The sequence below is a fragment of the Atractosteus spatula genome, chromosome 7 (assembly GCF_055471065.1).
Source record: "Atractosteus spatula isolate fAtrSpa1 chromosome 7, fAtrSpa1.hap1, whole genome shotgun sequence".
NCBI lineage: Eukaryota > Metazoa > Chordata > Actinopteri > Semionotiformes > Lepisosteidae > Atractosteus > Atractosteus spatula.
This window is the reverse complement of record NC_142712.1, coordinates 43,166,352-43,189,663: the sequence shown is the minus strand read 5'-3', so window position 1 is coordinate 43,189,663 and position 23,312 is coordinate 43,166,352. Positions and strand designations below refer to the sequence as shown.

At 52.1% G+C, this 23,312-nt stretch overlaps 1 protein-coding gene across 2 annotated transcripts; it reads left to right on the top strand.

Moving 5' to 3' along the window:
* The first annotated feature begins 321 nt into the window (after positions 1-321).
* Positions 322-20,059, top strand: LOC148831078 (ankyrin repeat and BTB/POZ domain-containing protein 2-like). 2 transcript variants are annotated; one of them, XM_088922311.1, is made up of 18 exons: positions 322-1,474; positions 3,343-4,221; positions 8,705-8,851; positions 9,357-9,561; positions 11,155-11,307; positions 13,439-13,604; positions 14,030-14,119; positions 14,351-14,452; positions 14,539-14,626; positions 15,438-15,570; positions 15,862-16,055; positions 16,472-16,650; positions 16,995-17,100; positions 17,417-17,519; positions 17,926-18,004; positions 18,492-18,560; positions 18,794-18,907; positions 19,106-20,059. In XM_088922311.1, exons 2-18 carry the CDS (start codon positions 3,357-3,359, stop codon positions 19,313-19,315), a joined length of 3,003 nt encoding a protein of 1,000 aa, XP_088778437.1. In that variant the 5' UTR covers positions 322-1,474; positions 3,343-3,356; the 3' UTR covers positions 19,316-20,059. The 2 variants fall into 2 exon arrangements, with proteins under 2 accessions (XP_088778437.1, XP_088778438.1); XM_088922312.1 differs by lacking the exons at positions 17,417-17,519; positions 17,926-18,004; positions 18,492-18,560; positions 18,794-18,907; positions 19,106-20,059 and adding an exon at positions 17,332-17,389.
* Positions 20,060-23,312: the final 3,253 nt, after the last annotated feature.

The following is a 23,312-nucleotide window of genomic DNA, read 5'->3' as shown; positions in this document are numbered from 1 at the left end:
CCGCCCGCAGGGTTAGCAGGATAGTCCGCGGGGTTTAGCGATAAATTCATAAGATGTCCGTTGAATGGCCGAGCAGTGAGGTTTGGTGCGTTCAGGGGGGATGTGTGAATATTAAACTATTCTCTTGGGAAGACACGCTGTGCCGAGGTAAACTGGCTGGGAAATTGTGACCCCGGTGAGCCAAGGCCATAGCGAGAGAGCCCCGCTGGCCAGGACCAAGCGCGGTCTTCAAGAGCGAGGCGGCCGCCCTCCGTCCACCGCGCTCTCTCTCGGGCGGGACTCAGGATGCGAGAGGCTACAGCAGTACATACCAGCCCGGCTGTACCTGGGACTTTTCTGCTAACAGTGACGTGTGTGCCAGACTAAGACAGAAATTCCGTGGTCGGCAAAGAAGAAAAAATACATACAGTAGACGCAACTGAAAAAAAAAATGAGTATGGAGCACCAGTTATGTTCAAATGGCACCGACACGTTCTTTGTGCTAGATTCAACAATAACGATAATTAGCGTGTGTAAAGTGTGTGCAAAAAATAATACAGCAGTACAAACAATACAGACGACGCGTCTTTTAAAAATACTGGTCATCACGACTTATTGCCACAATGATGTGTGCCTCTCATCCGGAGAGTGAGTTTGTGTTTCTGTATTTGTGTGTGCAATGTGCCTGTCATTCTGAAAGTGAGTACGTGTTACTGTATTTGTGTGTGCATTGTCTCTGTCATTCTGAAAGTGAGTTTATGTTACTGTGTTCGTGGCTCTTGTCCCCGTTTCCAAAAGCTCTGCTGTTTGTGCATCAGCTGTGCCAGAGGTTTCCAGTCAGTGTGACACCGTGTGTCTTGTGTGTGATTTTATTATTAGGCCACGGACATTTCTCACGTAAGGCTATTACAGAAACTGCACAGGAAGAACACGAAAACCACGAGGCGAGAGGCTGTGCTTTTGAAATTCGTTTTACAGTTCAGACGCACCGCAGACATCCTGCGAGAGCGAGAAGGAACATCGTGCGGGACATCGTTGGTGTAAAAAAAGAGCCTCTTGCTGAGGAAAGTCAAGAAAACGTCCGGCTGACTCTCAGTGACGTCTCAGCGCACGCAGACTGAAAGCCCCGTGTGAGGCAGGCTGCGTGGAAGGGTCTGTAACTCGGAAGGACCGGTCTGGCTAGTTTTTTTTCCCCTGCTTGCTCTGTGTTTTCTTTTCAGAAACAAAGCAGCGGAGTGTCGAAAGTCATTGGCTCACTGCTTCGAAATTTGCATTAACTGTCCGGCCCCTTCGCTAACCTCCGAGTCTCTTACCTGGACCGTCGAACTTTGGACCAGTCAGCCGTGAAAGACTGAGCAGCACGCGAGCTGTGGGAAATTCGACTTGCATGTGTACATTTTAAACAAACAACCTGAATCTGAAAGGGGCCGTTATCTGGATCTTCTTAATTAACACCCCAGCGCTTGGATATGTCCCAACTGTAGCGTCAGAGTTGGTAAGTTAAAACAGCATGCTATTTTACATTCTTTTCTAAAAAACTGGCAGGATCTTTATCCCAGACATCTGTCAATCATTAATGGTAGGGATTAGTCTGGTCTCCGGACACAGAGTAGCGTTTTCTGTCTGGAATCTTTTAGACTTGTCTGGGTCCGCGATTCTTCAGGCGAATGTGAGTGACTGTTTCTTGGCTCGGTGGAAGATTCACAGTTGTACTGGGGAAATAGAATGTAGCCTACAGAATCCCTGCATGTGTTGTACATTCCGATCAATAGGTGTGATTATGGTTGATTTCTGGTGTGCACGTAAAGTTAATACAGACCCGCACCGTGTGTCAGCCGAACTTCGCGGCGGGTTCTTCAGATAGCGGCTCGCTCCTTGAATCGTTACCCTGAAAGCAGGGTAGAAGACGCTCAGTTATTCACGCTTCTCGTTTTTCAAACTTCACACCTTAAACTGATTTGTCTCTCTCTTAAGAGAGTTCGGTGGTTTTAATTGTTGAAAAAAAGCAACTTCTTGACGTGCGAAATGTTCGTGATCCTAGTTCCTGACTTGCGTCCTATTCATGCAATAGAACAGTAAGTTCTTTGCAATATTACAAAAGTGTTTTGAAACGTCAGCTGAAGTTCCGGAATTAAGTTTGTTTGACCCATTTAAACAGTGTAATTTATTCTTTAAGGGGTGTGTAGTTTGGACGTGAAGCCCGAGCGACAGACTCGGACACTATATGGGTCTGAATTCTTCAGTCAGGGTCCGTGTGCGTTCAGTCTCCTGGTTTGCAGCCAGCCCACAGCAGTAACATACAAAGGCTTATAGCATATGCAAGAAAAGGGATATCAGCAGTGTATCCATAAAAGACGACGAAGAATGGTTTTCAGTGAATTTATTTTTTTATTTGCTGTCTCTGGGATATTTTTGGTGAGAAAAGTGCCAACCAACTGCCAGACTAGTCAGAACACCTTCCTCCTCCACACAGAAGTCTTGCATGTTTATGCAGATCAGTGAGCAGTGAATATTTTCCTTGATGTCTGCTGTCCCTAACTCTGATGTCTCCTTTGCCCTAACCTTGAGCTGTGCCTGACACTAAACCTGAGCTCAAACCCGGAGCTTTCCCTGGCACTAACCCTGAGTTCTCCCCAGTACTAACCCTGAGCTTTTTCCAGTACTAACACTGAGCTCTCCCTGACACTAACCCTGAGCTCTCCCCTGTACTAACCCTGAGCTGTCCCTGACACTAACCCTGAGCTCTCTCCAGTACTAACCCTGAACTGTCCCCAGTACTAACCCTGAGCTCTCCCCAGTACTAATCCTGAGATCTCCCCAGTACTAACCTTGAGTTCTCCCCAGTACTAACCCTGAGCTTTCCCTGACACTAACCCTGAGCTCTCTCCGGTACTAACCCTGCGCTGTCCCCAGTACTAACCTTGAACTCTCCCCAGTACTAACCCTGAGTTCTTCCCAGCACTAACTTTGAGCTCTCCCCAGTACTAATCCTGAGCTCTCCCCAGTACTGACCTTAAGATCTCCCCAGTACTAACCCTGAGTTCGTCCCAGCACTAACCCTGAGCTCTCCCCAGCACTAACCCTGAACTCTCCCCAGTACTAATCCTGAGCTCTCCCCAGTACTAACCTTAAGCTCTCCCCAGTACTAACCCTGAGTTCTCCCCAGCACTAACCCTGAACTCTCCCCAGTACTAACCCTGAGTTCTTCCCAGTACTAACCCTGAGCTCTCCCCAGCACTAACCTTGAGCTCTCCCTGGTACTAACCCTAAGCTACTTGAGTCCTGTCAATCCAGAGCTGCTCCCTTCCTCCCTTCTCTGGCTTGAAAGAGCCCTGTTGATCATTCTCTTGTCTCTTCCTGCAGGAAACTGTCTTGGCATGTCCTCTAAATCCAGGGTCCCGGGGTTTCTGATGGAGCTGCCGGTCCAGCGCAAGACTCCTCCCAAGACCTTCGAGGACCTGACTTTGGACTCGGGGTACGGGGGCATGGCGGGGTCATGCCGCTCCTCTGTCCTCTCACTGTCCCCTGGGCCTGGGGACAGCCTATGGACTCTGCCCGGGGATGGGCCTTTCCGCAGGGACCTGGGTGCTAGTGAGTGCCACAACTGCTCTGGGGGGCGACCTGAAGACCTGGAAAAGGTGGCCCCCAAACTACCGCCACTGGAGCACTTGCCCTGGACAGAGGAGGAAGTGGGGGCTGTGATGAGGAAGTGCCTGCCCTCCTGGACCGTGTCCGAGGGGCTGATCCGCCGCGTGTCCACCTGCCTGGGCCGGACGCTGCTCAGGGTGGCGCGGGAGGCGCAGCGGCTCAGCCTGCTCTGCGGGAAGTGCACCCGGCACGAGGTGCAGACGGCCGCCAAGCTGGTGCTGTCCTGGTCGCTGTCAGAGAGCTGCGTGGCCGCCGGCGTGCAGGCGCTGTCCCTGTGCAGCATGAGCGCCGAGGAGCCCGGCGTCCGCAGCAAGAGCGCCCGCTGCGGCTTGGCCTTGTCCGTGGGCCGGTTCTTCCGCTGGATGGTGGACGCGCTCGTGGCGCCCCGGATTCACGAGTTCGCTGCCGTCTACCTGACCGCCGCAGTGCAGGCGCTGCTGGAGGAGCTGTGCAGCCGGCTGGGGCGCGGCCCCAGGGCCGAGGGCGGCCCGCAGGAGGAGGAGGCGGCCCTGGAGCACATACTCAATAACGACGCGGAGCTCTGGGGACTCTTCCAGCCATACCAGCACCTGCTGTGTGGGAAGACTGCTTATGGTAAGGAGGAGTCAAATCAGCTAGACCAGATCAGGCAGCTAGACCAGTCTTCTCCTGCTCCCAGAGCTTGTAACGTGCTACTACACTACACTACTTTACTCCATTAATGCTTCCTTTTGCCTGTGATACTGACCTACTCACTACCTGTACTGGTCTGGGCACTGTAATCGGGTTTCTCTGTGTCTTCAGTGAGTCTGATAGAGCCTCACCTGTCATTGGGCTGGCTCTGGTAGAGCCCTGTAAGCACTGATGGAAACAGCAGAAATATAAACAGACCCGACCCCCGTTTATTAACTGGCTTTGATTAAGGCCCAGACTGCTCAGTGGAGTTTTTATTTATGTGTTTCGTTTGAAATATTACAGAATTACCTGGAAACAATATTTATATAATCACAAGCTGAATCATGAGTTCTGCTCACCGCTGCACCAACATGTTCCTCATTGACAATTGTGCAACAACAGTGAGGAATCTGGTCCAAATGGTGGGGCCGTGCTGAGAGAAGGCAAACGGTCCTGCCTGATCAACAGTAGAGAGAGCTGTCCCTGTTCCTGGGGCTTTCACTGCAGAGAGTTTAATTGGCATCAGACCCCGTGGGTGTCTTGAGGAGTGGAGGTGGGGTTCAGGGGTGAGGGTCTATGGGCTAGGAGTCAGGGGTCGGTTTCTCTGGCTGATACTGAATCATGAGAATACTGACAGCCTCAGAGGAATACCAACTGCCTCATATCTCTAAACAGAGCCTCCCCCGTCTTCCTCAAACTCTCCCAGCCCTGAATCATCCCTGTTTCCTGTTTCCCAGTGACTCCATGCTGATTTCATTCAATAAAGCACAAGAGATCCTCTGTCCTGCCTGAGGCTGAAATGATCTGGTCAAAGAGGGTCAATTGCTCTGCCCCCGTCCGGCATACCAAAGACGACACTTGTGCAATCCTCAGTCTTCTGAGAATGGCTACAGGGGTTAGAATCCTTCAGGACACCTAAGACACAAAGTCACAAACTCTGGTATCAGCAACCCTGTGTTGATGTTGCAGTGGAGCCTGCTATTTCCTAGAATGAATGTGTTTTGTGCAAACTTAGAAGAGGGTGAAGGCAGTAGCTGCGTGTCACAGGTTGTAAGCACACCTAGAAAATCCCGTTTTTTAAGTTTTATTTTCATGCAGATCCTGCACGGCGCTTCCAGGCTTTTATAGCGCAGGGTGTAGAAGGCAGGACGAAGCAGAGTTCTTTAAAGAAACAGTAACAATAATTCCCAGACAAGGCCAGGCTGAAGAAGACTGGAAGGTGACACGAAGACACTTGAAAAGATTCCTGTGCTAACTAGAGAAAAGCCATTTCTGTAGGCATCTCTGTACTGTTATGTAACAGAAGAGCCGGTCTCACACAAGGGTTCCGTTTTAACCTGAGTGCAATTTCCGATGCTAGCTGCGCCATGGGAACTTGGATTAACAGATTGTCTGGCTTTACTCTGCGAAACTGCGCCCGAGGACGCGTCTTCGGAAACACGAGAGACAGAAGGGAAGAAAGCGTCTTGCAAGACCGCGGGCCTCTGAACCAGGACCCACATTGTGTGGGCGTGCTGTTAGCATCACAGTGCAGGAGCGCAGAGTGAGGTTAGCGCTCCCGTGGCCTCTGGGCCGACTCACAGCTGTGCTGCATTGTTCTTTTTTTCAAAGTCTTCTCTTCCTGCGCCCACATGCCTGGCCTCACTTGGGTGAGTCTGCTCTCGTAGCCTCTGTCTTCAGCTCTCGCTCCGATCTGAGAGATACAGTTGTTTTCTTTTTCATGCTTCTGCCCCGGCTCTCCTCTCTGACAGTTCCAGCACTTTCCCATCGGAGCGGCCTGGCTCCGTGCCTGGCCCAAGGAGCGCCAGGGCGTGCCGGCTGCACACACTCCGAGGTGGAGGTGCGTGTGTGCAGCGCGGGCCGGAGGGGATCTGGGGTTCCTCTCAGTGTACACTCCATTCCCATCACACAAGCTGTTGTCTCCTTGCAGAAAGAGGGGGCCCCCTTGTACTGGGACTTTTTTCCAGGGCTTTACGTTCATACAAAGCAATAGCTTGATTAATGGCTGGTCATTTCCTTTTTGTTTTAAATCTCATTTTCCAGCCTTAGCAAAAACACTAATCTGAGATGTTGCTGATTCTTAATCACTTAAAAAAAAGCCCAGATAGCGCATGTGGGACAGATTATCTGTTACAAGGAAATGAAGGTCTGGGCTTTGCAGCCTTGGCAAAACCCAAGACAAGGACATGGATTTCCAGAGGCAGGACTGGAGTGGCTGAGAAACCCCGCCTCTCTTAAAGACCTTGCTGTCTTTGTCAGCTCTGGTCTCGTGCTGAACCAGCCAGCAGAAAAATGATGAAGGGCACTGAGGTCGAGCCACTGCTGATTGAAGCTGTTTCTCACAAACAATGGGGTTAGTGGGCGAAAGGGGCTTTGAAAATAGCTAAGCTGGGCTAAAGCAAAGAACAAAAGAGCTGCTGTTGTGCTCAGATGTGCGGGGTGGCTGGCCGTGGCGCGACAGAGCAGGAACAGGAGAGACTGAGCCCACCGGCACAGAGCAGTTAGCTTAGCCAGCCCTTTTCCTGCTGGACTGTCCAGTGGGGATTAATCACAGCTGCCTGGCCACCACAGCTCTGCTGGGTTTGCTGGGTACACCTGGATAAGCCTGCGTATGCCAGGCTAGGCCTATAGGAAAGGCATGGCCTCAGGCACCAGTGTTGCCCTCCGCCATGCGCCATGCCTTTTAAAGGTCACAGAATGGTATCAAGTCTTCAACGAATTGTGAAGAGTTGTAACTCACAAAAAATACACAAAGGACAGAAAAAGGATATACCCACAGACAAAACTAGAAGTCCTGTCAGAGGGAATGGCAGGGCATGAAGCACTGAAGACGTTTTATTTTCTGCCACACGCATGCTGGAGTCTGTGGAGGAGGCAGAGGGAGGGGGGGTGGGAGGAGGAGAGAGTGGCGGGGTGGAGAGAGTCGTTTCGCTACTCTCCTCCACAGGAAACAGTCACATGCTCCCCCCCCTCCCCACTGTGCTGCTATTTTTACACCCCCAGGTGGAAACTACAGCACCTTCCACTCCATCTCATGATCTCTGTAGGATCTGTGGTAAAAAAATCTCAGTCAGAGTGACGTGGCACCTATCTCCTGGGGACTCCATCAGCCGAGTGACGAATCTAGAGGATAGAGGACTGAAACTGAACCCCCTTTGTGGTTATTTTGTGACCTCATTGACCTGAGAATCCCCCGTCTCGAAAAAACAAAAAAGCCCAACAAGATCTACGCATGAAAGAGGCCGCCAGTGCACTGGGCAGTATTCAAATGTGAATTTGTCTACGTTCTGGTTACAGTTGCTTTGGTTGCTGTCCGTGACCTGTGTGACCTCTGGGACTGGCTGCTGTGCTGTCAGAGGCAGGCGAGCAGCTGTCCTGCTGGCTCATCGCCTGCGCTCCTGTGTCAGTCTGAGCACCAGATAAGGGCCAACGCTCGAATTTCACTAACACCGCCTTGATATTTAAGGATGCTGACACCTCGGTTTCAAAGGGAAAAGAAAACTGGAAAGTGGGTGTCTTGGTGTCATTTCTAATCTGCTTTTTAAAACGAATCTGACCGTGATAACATGTGAGGTAAGGAGCAAGATGAGGTCACTTCCTGGAAGCTGCTGGTGGCGTGCTGCCTCCAGGCCTGACACAACCTCTGGCTCCGGAGGGCGAGCGCGGCCCGGGTCTCGGCTCAGTGCTGTCCTGTCAGATGGCCCGGTTCTGGCGGAGCGGCAGGGGACCATGAGGATCCTGGACTGAGCTGCCTTTTCCTCACAGACAGGAGAGGTGCATCTCCTCACAGATCAAGCTTGAGAGATCACGTATCGGCAGAAAGTCACCCTGTCCTTGACTTTTCCGCTCAACAACGTTCTGTTCTTCCGTTTCTGTGAAATAAGGCCAAGGCAGGCTTAGGCTGAAAGGCTGTGATGTCATTTTCTCCCCAGTGGGCAGCAGGATCTGTGGGTTTTCCACAGCATTGAGGTTCATTTCCTCTTTACTGTCAGCTCTGGGGTGTGAGAGTGACAGACAGCTTTCAACAGGATGGAACATCCACATTTACCTGGTGACCTGGTGTGTTCCTGCAACTGAAAGGATCTCTCTTCCCTCTTTCTCTCTGTGGGAATTTGTAAACACTTTTCCTTTCTGTTTTGAACCCATTGAATCAACAGAAATAAGTCTGACTCCCACTGTTACACAGTCCTAAAGGCGGCCTGACCCTGTTCCTCGGAGATGTTAACAAGACTGTCAGGTTTTGTCATGTTTTTTGATGAAGGAAAAATGCGAGGGCATAAACTTTACTTTGCCAGAGATTATGATCATGTCCTTAAGTATAGAATTTCCGAACTGCTGTTGCAATGGGATGACAGCACATCTGTTCTGTCATTGTTCCCACCCTCACTGCTCTCTGACCCCCCTGCCTCTCCTGTTTCCCCAGACACCCCGGTACTGCCCTCCTATGTCAGCGTGTACACTCGGGGGTCCCTGGGTCGCCCCGGCAGCACCTCGCCCCTGGGCCCCACGGAGCTGCAGAGCCTGGAGCACAGCCTGCTGACCAGCACAGTGGACAGCGTGGCCGAGCTGAGTGAGTACCGAGAGCCCGAGGACATGACTAATGTGGGGACTCGTGAAAGGAGACGCTCCGGCCAGGGCAGGGAGCCGAGCCGAGTCGTGGGTGAGTCACTCTCAGTTGACGGGCACTGGGGTGGCAAGAGAAACCCCCCAGGAGCTCCCACTCACCGCGGGTCCCCCGCCTGCCGGGTCCCCACGCGCTGCCGCGTGGCCGCGGTCTGTGAGCGCGTGAGCGAGTGTGCGCGCACTTCAGGTAGAGCGGGCGGAAGGCAGGGAGGAAACGCTGTCGAGTCTGCGGCCTGGTCCCCAGACTGGCGGAGAGTCTTAAAGCAACACATGGTGTAGGATACAGAAGGGTGTAAAAGCACTGTGAATTCATGGTAGATTCCCGGGGGACACTGTTCAGATTTCTGTCTGTAAACTCTTAGATCACTGGTCTATCGGCTGTGCTCTTTGTCTGCTATCTTCCCAGACATGGCTGTAACTGTTGTTCCGATATCTCTCCCTCTGCCCTCCAGGCGCCCTGGTCATCAACGCCATGTACTGTTTACAGCGGCTGGGCTCTTGTAATCCCGGAGGGATGTTCCAGCTGCACTTCAGGCAGGGGGCACTGTCCTGGGAGCCCGAGGCCCTGCACAGCTTGTTTTACTACACCCGCAGGCGCCCGGCCGAGTGGGACAGCGCGCACGCCGAGCCCCGCCGCGTGCGGCTCACCGGCGACAGGTGAGAGCAGGTCTTGCTTTTCCGGCTGCCCACACCTCCCCCTCCCGCCGGGGCTGCCTGGCGGTGATGTCATGGCGTCAGACGGCCGGAGCCGGCTGAGTGCTGCTCTGCCTCTCCTGCCAGCCCCCAGGGGAGAACCTCCAGAGAGGGAGTTTCCCAACGCACCTCTGAACCCCCGTCACTATGACACAGAACACACTTCTCTTGCTCACCATTAAGGCTACTGAACAAAACAGGCTGCTGCTTCTAAGTCATCGTGCTTGTTGTTGTGGGGAGAAGAGATCCATATATAAGACTCCTTGTGTTTTCTAACTCTGCCTTGCTGTGGGGTGTGGCTGTTTGAGTAATTCTTGCAGGCAGACGAGAGTCATGAACAGCTCACAAGGCTCTGTCACAGTCTGGGCTGCAGGTCTTGTGATGTGGGAATGAATAGCGCCTTCGTGTGCTGGAAAGGCAGCAGGTGGCCTGTCTGTGGGCAGGACTGGGTACCTGTCTCTGGCCCGGGCCCGCTGGTGCCAAGGTGCTGTACCTCTGTCTGTGGGCAGGACTGGGTACCTGTCTCTGGCCCAGGTCCGCTGGTGCCAGGGTGCTGTACCACTGTCTGTGGGCAGGACTGGGTACCTGTCTCTGGCCCGGGTCCGCTGGTGCCAAGGTGCTGTACCTCTGTCTGTGGGCAGGACTGGGTACCTGTCTCTGGCCCAGGTCTGCCGGTGCCTGGGTGCTGTACCACTGTCTGTGGGCAGGACTGGGTACCTGTCTCTGGCCTGGGTCCGCTGGTGCCAGGGTGCTGTACCTGTAACTCTGTCTCTGCTGTTCTGAACCAGGCCAACACTTGAACCAGGCCAGTCTGCTGTTCAAAAACACAAACCCAACAGTTACAGCTGAGGGGGAGGGGATGGACAAAAACGCTGACTAACAAGCTGTGATATTTGGTGATTCCCACAATCTCAGGCTGCAGTAGTTGTAGAGTACAGAGAAACAGACGCTTGAGTAAATTATGACACAAGGGAGATAAATGCTCTAGACCAGCAAAGGTCAACATGAACAATAACAAAGAGGGAAATGGAATTTTTTCAAAGTTTCGCTTCTGTGTGATCCCTTAGCAGCTGGTGGGAGGTGATTTCCCAGCGCGTCCCGAAACAGTGTGGTTCTGACAGTGAGGGGAGCTGGGTCGAACTGGTGTGGTGTTCCCCTGTGACTTCCAGTCCAGCCCCTCTTCATTTCCCCTCCTAATTCTTCATTGAGCGTGAGACCTCAAGAAAGGTTAGAAGCGAGAGGAGCCATTCTGCCCCTCTAGACTCTCAGGCAGTTAGTAGCTCATTGATCCCAGGATCTCTTCCAGTTTTTTGAAAGGTCCCAGGGTTTCGGCTTCAACAGGATGTTGGGTAGCCTGTCCCACACCCCAGAAACCCTTTCCTCCGGCGGCCTCTCCCTTCTCTGTAACTGCTCCTCATCCTCCTCAGTTGACATCACTGCTCTTCATTCCTGCGGTCCCTCTGATAGAGGACACCCTCTTGTTCTGCGTCTTGCTGTGCAGAGTATAGCTGTCTCGTCGTAGTGGGTCAGTCTGTAGCGGCCTCTTTCTCTCTCCAGCCCGGAGATGGCCCTGCCGCCCCTGGGGGAGTGGCTGCGTGTATGCCTGGCGTTTGCGGAGCACCGACACAGCCAGACCGTGGACAGTGGGGATGTCCAGCAAGCAGCCCGTCTTCTCCTGCCGGGGGCCGACTGCGAGCCGCGTCCACTCAGGTACCGACCTGGCCGACTGAGGGCCTGTCTCTCTATCTGCATTCCAAGCGCACTGTACCTGGGAACAATCAGTCTCCCGAGTCTGACTCTTCATTTGTCCATGGATCAATGGACTGTCCGTGCTCTATTGAGAAGGCTGGTGTTTGATTTCTTTCTGGGTTACCAGCAATCTGTAGGACTGTTGATTCAGCTGTATTCACACGGAACGGTGACACTGGTTGTTTTAGTGATTAGTCAGTCATGGTTCTCTCAAAGAAGTGATTTCCCAGAAGTCTGTCTGCTTCCTGTGACATCACTGATAGACATGCTGCTCCTCCAATCAGCACTAGCACTCCTGTGCATCTACGGAGTTAGATGAGTGGGGGGAGGGGTGTGTGGCAGGGGCATGTCCACACCTGCTCACTTTGCCTGTGAGGTCCAGGACTCATTTCCTCATAAAAAAGATAAAAAATAAGTGACAAAGACAAGATATTGATGTACTTCAGGGCAGCAAGCGTGAATTTCTTCGGAACTGCTGGAGGCTGACGGTGGTAGTTTCCTCTACTGCTGAAGTCGGGCTGGTGCCCAGCAGGCAGCCGGCCATGTGAGAGAGAGGGTTGGATTGCACACCTGGCAGGCTGTCTGACCTGGATCTCAGCCCAGCCCCTCGCTATTCTGTGCCAAAATAGTTCACTGAAATTGCAGTTAGAATTTAGAAATGGAAAATAAACCTGCCCTGTGCCTCTCATTCTCCTGAGGGCTGCGATATGCCCAGCGGGGCCCGCGTCAGCCTGTGGTTTGGTCATTTTGAGCGGCAGGAATGTGAGGAATGGAGGGAACAGCTGTATCCCAGCTGTGTGCCAGGCTGGTGTGCATCATGCACAGCGCTCAGTCCAGGTGGAAAAGTACAACTGTGGTCATTTAGTAAATATTCTGCAGGATTGTTTGATGGTGATCACATTTAAGAACTATATATAGTTCAATTTGTGGTGAAAGATTAAATTCCTAGATAAAGCCTGGTCCTGTAGTTTGTGTCCTCGTATGTGTAGTAGGATAGAAACTATTTAATACTGAACTCTTCAAAAACAGCAAACAAAAACTTGTTATGGGGGTGTCTCTTCTTTTTATACTGAAATATGGGTTTACAAAGAATCAAACTTGTGGTTTCAGTGTATGGCTTTATTTTGGACCTCTTGCTTGGGGCAGCAGCTCTCACCCGTGCCCCCCTCTCTCCTCGGTGTCCCTCTCTCTCTCCCCTGTGACTCTCTCTCTCTCTCCCCATGCCCCTCTCTATCCTCCCTCTGTCTCTATCCCCTGTGACTCTCTCTCTCTCCCCATGCCCTCTCTATCCCCCCTCTGTCTCTCTCTCCCCTGTGACTCTCTCTCTCCCCATGCCCCTCTCTATCCTCCCTCTGTCTCTATCCCCTGTGACTCTCTCTCTCTCCCCATGCCCTCTCTATCCCCCCTCTGTCTCTCTCTCCCCTGTGACTCTCTCTCTCCCCATGCCCCTCTCTATCCTCCCTCTGTCTCTATCCCCTGTGACTCTCTCTCTCTCCCCATGCCCTCTCTATCCCCCCTCTGTCTCTCTCTCCCCTGTGACTCTCTCTCTCCCCATGCCCCTCTCTGTCCCCCCTCTGTCTCTGTCCCCTGTGACCCTCTCTCCCCATGCCCCTCTGTCTCTATCCCCTGTGAATCTCTCTCTCTCCCCATGCCCTCTCTATCCCCCCTCTGTCTCTCTCTCCCCTGTGACTCTCTCTCTCCCCATGCCCCTCTCTGTCCCCCCTCTGTCTCTATCCCCTGTGACTCTCTCTCTCCCCATGCCCCTCTGTCTCTGTCCCCTGCGACCCTCTCTCTCCCCATGCCCCTCTGTCTCTCTCCCCTGTGACTCTCTCTCTCCCCATGCCCCTCTGTCTCTATCCCCTGTGACTCTCTCTCTCTCCCCATGCCCTCTCTATCCCCCCTCTGTCTCTCTCTCCCCTGTGACTCTCTCTCTCCCCATGCCCCTCTGTCTCTATCCCCTGTGACTCTCTCTCTCTCCCCATGCCCTCTCTATCCCCCCTCTGTCTCTCTCTCCCCTGTGACCCTCTCTCTCCCCATGCCCCTCTGTCTCTATCCCCTGTGACCCTCTCTCCCCACTTTGTCCCTGTCTCAGGGTGGAGTGCTGCCTCTATGCCTCTAAGCGGCTGGAGGCTGTGGTGGCAGAACAGGCCCTGCGCTGGAACCTGGCCTTTCGGATGCTGAGCTGCGGGCGGACAGACCTGGTGGACCCAGCTAAGGCCCTGCTGGGTCCTGACGGCATCAACACCCTTAATGATCAGGTACTGCCGGCCTGGCTCTGAACCAGCTCCTGCACTGCCCTGTACACCTGCAGAGTCAGGATGGGAGTGGTGTGCCACAGTGAAGTGTTCACTACTGTTGCAGTCATGAGACTGTAGGCACTGTTATAGCTTTCTAACCCGTATGCAATGCAATTCTACTCCTGTAGTTAAAGGACCCTGTCATTGAAAAGGAATCATGTGCCATAGCAGTGAAGCATGGTAGTGTGATAGTGTAATTGTGACAGTGAACAGGTGAACACATCGAGGTTTATGCAGCTGTGGTAGAAGAAAAGGTTAGTAAAGCAAGGAGATCCTGTGATATGAATAGAGTCTGAGGTCAGAGAGCTTGGCATTCAGCCTGATGCAACTGTGTGGGGCCTCGCCTGTCTCCCCTGTGCCCTGTTAACTGTGCCCTCTCTCCGCAGGGCCTGTCCCCTCTCATGTACGCCTGTGCCAGTGGAGATGAGGCCATGGTGCAGGTGCTGCTGGACGCCGGCGCGTCTGTGGACCTGCTGGTGGGTACCTGTACACTGGGCACAGTGGTGGCACAGTGGGGGGTGTGCAACCTGGGACAGTGTAGATTTTCCAAAGTACATTTTCCTGCTCCCGACACTCAAGTGTGTGCTGGCACCTGTTCCACTTCAGCTCTCAGTATATTAATCTCTCTGAAATTCAGGGCTCAGAAAAAGGTGTTGTGTACTTCCAGTGAGGGGTGGCAGGGTTGTAACGCCTGTGTTTCCCTCCAGGTCCCCTGTGGGATACAGAAGGCACGCTGCGCCCACCCTGAGACGCGTCGCTGGACTGCCCTCTGCTTCGCCGCCGCCTTCGGACACACCTCCATCGCACAGGTACCTCGCCTGCACACCTGCCTGCAGCAGGGAGGGGTCTCGGGCTCGTCCTGGATGTCCTGTTCTGACTGGGCTCTCCATTTCAGCTCCTGCTGGACTCGGGCGCTGATGTGGACGGCTGTGTGGGCGAGAGCGAGGGGGCCGAGTCCCCCCTGCAGCTGGCTGCTGCCGCAGGTCAGTTCTGTCACTGTCTGAGCACAGGCACGGTGACGTCTAAACACAGGCTCTGTGTTGAACACGGGCCCTGCACTGTGTGGTCCTGGTCTCTGCACTGTCTGAACCCAGGCCCTGCACTGTCTAAACCCAGGCCCTGTGCTGTCTGAACCTGGTCTCTGCACTGTCTTAACCCAGGCCCTGCACTGTTTGAACACAGGCCCTGCACTGTGTGATCCTGGTCTCTGCGCTGTCCAAACCCAGGCCCTTCACTGTCCAAACCCAGACCCTGCGCTGTTCAAACCCAGGCCCTGCGCTGTCCCAATCCGGGCCCTGCACTGTCTGAATCCACGCCCAGCACTGTCCAAACCCAGGCCCTGTGCTGTCTAAACCTGGGCTCTGCGCTGTCTGAACCTGGGCTCTGCGCTGTCCTAATCCGGGCCCTGCACTGTCTGAATCCACGCTCTGCACTGTGTGATCCTGGTCTCTGCACTGTCCAAACCCAGACCCTGCACTGTCTAAACCCAGGCCCTGTGCTGTCTAAACCTGGGCTCTGCGCTGTCCGAACCTGGGCCCTTCACACTCTGAATCCAGGCCTGGCTATTTCTAAACTGAAGCCCTGCTTTCTATTGTCAATGCTGCTCATTTCCAATAATGCTCTGATATTAACTTCTGGCAGTAAGACCTTCTGTTTGTAATGAGATCTTACTTGGACAGATACAGTACCTGTTCCAAGTTGAGCCGGGGTCCATTAAGCCAGCAAACTGGACAGCAGAAAGTCTCTTTAAGAATAATTAACTGACCACAGGTCTGTCTTCCCTCTCTCCTGCAGGTCACTACGAGCTGGTCTCCCTTCTGCTGGAGCACAGCGCTGACCCCCTCTCAGGGTCCTGCAAGCCAGGGGGCGACACCTCCCTGCACGGGATCTCCAGTGCCTTTGCCCTGGCGGCAGCACACGGGCACAGGTGAGGGGCAAGTGTACTTGCTCTCGAATGTGTGCCTGTTAGCAAAAAGCGGATGTCATGTTCGCAGGAACCGTGGGCCGTGTGGGGGCAGAGTGGGGTTGCTGTGCTGTCAGTACTGACCAGAGAACACAGGCTGGTAATAAGCAAGGGGAGGTGGATCAACACTTGATGCTGGCAGACAGGCTGTGTCTTGACGGCTTGCAGAGGTCAGCCCCCAGGCAGCTGTCTGCTGTGTGATTATGGGATCAGTGGCAGAGTAAAGCCAGAGCCCCTGTGTTTCCTGTGTTTCAGGAATGTGCTGAGAAGGCTGCTGACCCAGCCCACCAGCGACATCCTCACTCTGGAGGACATGCTGGCGGAGGGGGCGGGGGGCGGAGCCCAGTCCCGCCGCATGGGGCGTGCTCAGAGGAGGGCCCTGCAGGAGGCGCTGTTCCATAGCGTCGAGCACGGCTACATTGACATCGCACTGGAGCTGCGACAGCAAGGTGAGGGGAGTGGGGGTGGTTTCATTAGTTGTGTATTTTTTAACTGAGTATTGTGCAGCTGTTACACAGCCAGCAATTTGTACTGAAGGCTGGAACAAACCTGGAGGTTGAGCTGGACGAGATCTGTTTATAAGGGATTAAGAATGCTGTTAAAGAATCTTGAATAAGAACAACACAGCCTGCAGTACACAGATTTAAGCCTTTTACTGTCACAATCCAGCAGAGCTTATAGGTTTGTCTAAATCACCAGTTACTAAACAAACAGGAGAGGCTGTTAAATTGATCCAGTTAAGCCAGTTAGGGACGTAAGTGGGTTGTTAGCTGGGGAGGAGGGAGACTGGAGCGCGCTGAGCCGTGACTGTGTGTGGGTGCCAGCTGGGCCACGTGATGCTCACTAGGCTCTTCTCCCCCCTCAGAGGCTGTTCCCTGGACTCTGCACACCTGGCTGCAGTGCCTGCGCTCCTCCTTCACACAGCGCCGCTGGGACGTGACACACAGCCTGCTGGGAGATTTCTCCAGCCTGCGGGAGGTGTACAGCGACGAGATGGTGTCGGAGGGGCTGCCCCTCCTCATCCACATCCTGCAGTGCTGCCAGGTAAGGACTGTGGGCGGGCCCAGGGGCAGGCTGGGGGTATGGCCAGGGGCGGGGGTGGGGTCAGGACAACTGTGAAGCTTTTGTTTTAAACTCTGTATGATATTGCTTTTGCAAGGAGGGTGAATCGTTTGTCTTGGTATTGACAAGAAAAAATACTTTTGTTTGTGCACCTAAACCTGAATTGTCCCTCTCATTCTTCTCTTTAACCAGATTTACTAACTGTTCTGTTGCATCTGAAGGATCAGAACACTGGGGTGTAGGTTGGGCTTCTTTCTCAGCTGACTCAGGAGCTCAGCCTCAGGCATGGCGACTCAGCTCTGACCTCTGACCTCTGTCTGTTTCAGAGTGAGTCCACCGGCCAGCTGCTGGCTACCATCCTGTCCTGCTGCTACGGGCCCTACCCCGTCCCCACAGTGCACGACAGCGCCCCCGCACATCGCCCCCGGCGCGGTACGCTCCTCTTTTCAATTCAGGCTTCATTTCAGTGACTTGATTGATTATTTGATTTTACATTCTCAAAGCTTCCGCTTGGTGCTCCCTTGGAGAGCCATCTTGTCTTGAAGTTGCAGTCATTTAGTGCAGTATTTCTCCCGCAGGAGGTGGGATCAAAACTCGTTTGTCAGTAGCAGAGTGGATGTTCACTCGCTGAAAACGTGTTCTGTTTTCGTTTTGATGGTTCAGACCAAGAGCGCACAGAGCAGCTTGCATGACTTGATCTGGCTGATCTAGGAGCCTGTAAGTGACATCTGCTTCTCCGCCGCTCCAGGTTCTGCCTGCCTGAACAATAAAGAGACGTCCGATCTCACCTTCCTGGTGGAGGGGAAGCCTTTCTACGCCCACAGGGAGCTGGTTTCGTCTGCCTCCCCCAGGTGAGGAGTCCTGTGCACTTGCCCCCTGAGGTTAGGCTCCTGAATGCCTGGGGCAGGAGAGCAGGGGCTGCAGCCCAGAGAGAGCTGGCACACACAGGCAGGCCCTCTAACCAATAAATGTGTCAGTCATGCCCGGGGCACACAGCAGAAATGATGCTCAAGCTTTGCAACACACTAGTAAGGCCTTAGTTAGAATATTGTGTTCACTGGGCTCCTTCAGGAAGTGAATGGCTGAACCTTTAGATTTGTTTAGCTTTTAACTACCAAACCAGCATGTTTCTTCTGTTTATCACTGAGGCTGCTCTTGGCCTGAAACAGGACAAGTTCTTTGTTACTGTCAGAGGCATGACTCTGCTGGCTGTATTGCGAGAGCTGGCTGTGGCTCAGTCTCTCTCTTCCTTCACAGCCTGCAGAAGCTGGTCTCCAGAGCCGCCCAGCCCCCTGGCCAGGTGGAGATCAGGGATATGAAGTTTCACACCTTCCAGGTAAGGATGGCATGGGTGTGGTGGAGTTCTTGTGCTGGTCTGTGTGGGGCCAGATAAAAGTGCATTCAGAAAGAGGAACCCAATCAGCCCGTTCAGTTGTTCAGAAAGAGGAATCCAATCAGCACATTCAGATTTGAGTTCCATCTAAGGATTGCATCTTTTAACACTATAAGAGAGGTCCAGAAGGGTTGTTTGTGGAATGTGTTGCAGTAGGCTGGTGTGGCAGAGGGGTTTATGTGCATCAGTGCTCCTCCTCCTTTTCAGTCCAGGAGAGTCTTCCCATTTCCCTTTCATTTCGGATTGCTTGTGAATTAATTGAATTGGTAATTGGCTTAATTGGCCTTAATTACCACTCGTCTAAAGCTTTTTATCGTTGTGAGGATGTCAGGGCCAGGGGTGAGGAGCACTGATGCGCAGCTCCCCCTTGAGGTCACTGGTGGAATGTGGCGCATCAGGAGTCTTCATTGCACCCTGTGTCTCTTTGCAGCTAGTGATGCAGTACATTTACAACGGGGGGACCGAAGGGCTGCACATCGGCCAGCAGGATGCTCTGGAGGTAAGGCTACAGGGGAATCAGTGGGGATCAAACTTTGGGATCCTAGGATCACATTGTCTCCTCCAAAGAATACTCTGCCTGAAGAAAACCAAAAATGACAGAAACCGAGTAATTCACCCTCTTGTGACTTGTGCATTAACCTCAGCATGCTTCCTGCCTGCATGCGCTGACTTCATGACATTCACACACTAGTGGTCAGATGTCAACAGTGTCCCACCTCTGTCCTCCCCCAGGTCCTTCACGCAGCCCATGTCTTCCGGCTGAAGGCCCTGAAGAGACACTGCGAGATGCTCTGTTCCAAGTACATCTACCCTGCTGAAGCCGTCAGGATCTACCAGCAAGCCAAGGTGTGGTACCTGTGCCCCCCAGCTCCTCTAATCACTGCCTGGGAGGGTCTCTGATGTGCTTGAGCCTCGTTCTTTCCATGCGTTGTCCTGGCTGTATTGCTCTTGTATTGTGTCCAGGCTTATGAACAAGTGTGTGAAAAGTCTTCTCTGTAACCCTTTTCCATCTGCGTGCTGCTCATTTCTCCTCCTCTCTCCCAGCTGTGCCAGGCCTTGGAACTGAAGGCCTTCTGCGAGGGCTACTTCCTGAAGAACCTGGCTGTCCTCCTGGAGGTCAGCTGCTTCCGCTGCCTCCTGCAGGGCAGCGACAGTACTGCAGCCGACGACAGCCTGGCTCACGACCTCCTGCAGACCCTGACCTCCAGGATGAACGCCATCCACCAGCCCACTGCCAAGGAGACCACGGTGTAGAGGGAGTGGGCAGGCAGGGCAGAAGTGCAGAGGCCCGGGCTGTGTGGCCAGTGAGCGACACACACTGCTGTCATGGGGCTCCCCTGAGCACATTGGGTAACAGAGCCAGCCCAGAAACAGGCTAGGGACACTACTGCTGCCCTTGATCGTCACCTTTCCCCTGAGCTGCGCCTGAATGCCTTTCCATCTGCTTTTGGGAGTATGAAGGACAGATTAAAGTTGCTCAGTTTTCATTTCTGATGTTAAAAGGACTAAATCGGAAATGAGGGGGCAGTTCAATGACATAATTGGCTGTTTGGCCGCAGCAGCAATCTCCATGTGGAGAGTGCGCCCCCTGCTGTCCGAAGTGCCGCTCCTGCCTGGCGTGATCTGAGAGAGCTGGTATCTCCCTCTGCCTCTGGTATATTGCAGCTCGATGGGGCAGTGCCTGGAATACCCCCTCACCCCCCCCAGAGGGGACCCCCTTTTCCCCAGAAGGGAAAGTGGGTGTGAAGAAGCTGTTGCAGGGCTGCAGCAGTGTGAGGGGTACAAACAGGCAGTCGGGGTGTATTCACTGACCCACTTGTTGACAAGGTGTCGCTGGCCGGTGCTGATCACTATTCCCAGTGGATGTGCAATACTGTGAAATAGTTCACCCCCTCCTTTTCAGTTTTGTAATTTAACTATTTTTGGAGCTTTATTTAATGGCATTTTATGTTTATTTGGATATGTTAAAGGTGTCTAATTAAAAGTATGCATTTATGGCGAGGTGTGAGATTCGTTTTTTAAGAAGGTGGCTCTCCACTTGACAGTGTCAGACTTTGCTGCTTCAGGTCAAAGGTCAGCAGAGCTCCATCCCTCCACAGCTCCTGATGGAGTCCCAGAACTGACCCATTACATGCTCTAGAGTCACCGCACAATCCACAGACTCCGAGAGCACACGGACACCAGAATTCAGAATGTTTGGATGAAGAGTTATGAGTCTCGTGCTTTAAATGTTCAGAGACCAGTTTTGCAGCTCTCTACTTCTTTTTCTTAATCTTGACGAATGAAAGGCCAAGAAAAGATTATTGCATGAGAAATGGCCAACAGAGCATAATCATGTGCTCATCCCCTCGGCCCGCGGCCCTGCCAACTGTACCCCGAGCCCACACCAGGCACAGCCGACTCCCTGCTGATCAAATGGCAGCTGGGATTCTAACGGGCTGCAGAGCCAGAGAAGCCGAGTTAATTCATTAAGCCACTATCTGACCCTTGAGCAGGGGCGTAGCCAGGAATTGATTTTTGGGTTGGCCTGTGCAAAAGTGGGTGGCCCTGGGTTCTAACTGTCCGTCCTGCCAGCATAGGGGCACCCCTCCAATTTACAATGCAATCCTCGAGCGGTATAATCAAACAGCAGAATTAGCGGAACCTTATATATACACATACCATCTCTATCTCTCACACACACAGGTTAAGCAACAATTACCCAGGCTGCCGAACGCTACTGTGCCATGGCGGACACACAAACAATCAGTGCCTATCTCTGTTGGGAGGTTTTGACTTTCTAGACCAGATGCAGGCGTCGGGGCGTGGAATTGAATATGGCGATAATCTCGTCACTGTCTCTAGAATCTGCAAATTCCCGTTCAAATGACAGCTAGTTTGCAAAGGTCTCTCATATGAGGACTTTGTCTTTAGCTAAAGAAAACCTTCAAGAGCTCATTTTCACTTGTTGCTTGTAACAGTTCTACGTATTTCGTATGCCTGCTTTTAGATTGTTCAGTAGTTTTATATGGAAGCCCGTTTCCGCCAGGGAGTAAAAAAAACCGCTATGGTATCTCAGAATTGCGACTTCGAAATAGCCCATATTTCATTGTCTGTCCTTTTGTTAGTGTAACGGATTCGGGTTCTAGGGCTTGTGCCCTCGCCGCTCCCACCCTACTTCGTGCCTCACTGCATTGGCTCTAACAACACGAGAGCCCATATAAGTTTCAAGATCGATATAATTTAACAATAAAAAACAAAATTGAAAGCACGAGCATAATATAATGATCATAGACTTTACATTTCTATTCATGTTTTAAGTACAAAGCAGAAGTTGTTTCCCCTACCTTAAATATACGATTAAAAGTGTTCAAATATCATGTATTCGTTACAGAAAGCAGCGGAGACAGTTATATTGCAAATAAAAATGTATTTATTTAGAAGAGTATGGGACATTGTGACTCAATAAAGACGTTAAAAAATTAGCCGATGTAGTTATTTTGCAAATAAGTAAAACATTTTAGAAATAGATTCTCATTGACAGTAAACAAGCCGATCCACCTGGCGCTGCTAGCTTGAACAGCTCTCAGACCCGTGATTGGCTAAACCCCCGAACAGCTCGGGCCGCGATTGGGTGAAGAGTGAGAATCGACACTCTGATTGGGTAAAAGCGCCATAGCGGAAGTTCCGAGAACATGTAGATACATAGGTGATGGATGTACTGTAGCCCCGGTTAACCGTGTGTGCTCTATGAGCACGCTGGATATACAGTAACACATCCATTGGTTTCCAATTACTAATCAATCTAAGAGAAGTCGCACTGAGGTCAAAACTGAATAGCAGACAAAGAATGCCATGGCATCCACAGCGCGTTCACGACTCCGATAGCATGTCACGATAGGAGTGCGCGCATCACGATTACATCGGGATACCCATTGCGACTGGCGCACTGTCATGGCGCCACTGTTCATATATCGCAATATGGCGTACCCCCGACAAAACGCCCACCCCCATGTCGCGACACGGAGTCCATATATCGCGATATGACAAAAAAAAATTCACGCCCATGTCGCGACATGAAGCCCGCATATCGCGATATGACATACTCGGGCAAAAATACCCCCGCCCATGTCGCGACATAAGAAGCCCTATATCGCGATATGACACGCCCAGCCAAAACGCCCACTCCCCCATGTCGCGACATGGAGTCCATATATCGCGATATTACAAAAAATTCACGCCCATGTCGCGACATGAAGCCCCTATATTGCGATATGACACTCTGACAAAATGCTCCGCCCCCATGTCACATATCGCGACATGTCCTAGCCGGGTATATCACGTCCTCATACGAGACCTTTGTTGCAACAGCGGTGCCAGGCTGGCATGGAAGCAAGGCGCCTGTCGTGATATACACTGCCGCGAAACACATGGGGTCCCTATCATGATATGCAGCGGAGGTCTTATCGCGATGGTTTCCCCACAGTTACGCGTTGGACAACAGCATGTCATGTGCCTTAGAAAATAAAACCCATAGATCTTACAATCACGGTGATTTTACATGCATTATAACCACGGGTTTATGTCATAGATGGTTAACTTGTTGGCATGCGTCATGTCTTAGTATTATTCACATCTAAGGAGGCTCATATGTTTATGGATATTGATATTGAAGCGCTAAACTGTATCAGAGCGCTTGAACTCGGCAGACGGGGTCACTGGAGGTCAAAGGCACCGTGCATGGTCACGTGAACACCAGAAAAACAAGGCGCTATATCGCAGTAACGAAAGCAGCACAAACGCAGCACTAACGAATGAGGTGGGTTTCATCGTTTGTGCTGTCTATAGGGGGCGCAACTTCACGAAGCCTTTACCTTGACTTTAAATATTAAGTGGACTTGAGCATAACATACCATACGTGCGTGCACGTTCTTCTGGATTTCAGAGGCTGGAGTAAATGCATCGCCCCAAGGGTAATATCATGTGAGGCGCCTTGAGAATAAAAACTGCGAAGGTATTAAAATATTCAGTTCTGAAGATCTTGTTTGATGCTTCATGATGCTTTTAAACTTGTATGAAACCCACGAAATTAGTATTCTATTTTCGATGCCAAAAGACACCTAATTTGGAAGTTCGTGACTTCACACAAGACTTAACACTGAATTGGTATAGTCGCATTACAGTGCTAAACAATTCATCGTACCTTTACTTGTAAGAATGGCCTGCTAATAAAAGCGTCAAATACATACTTTGGATGTATTTTAGCTCTGTA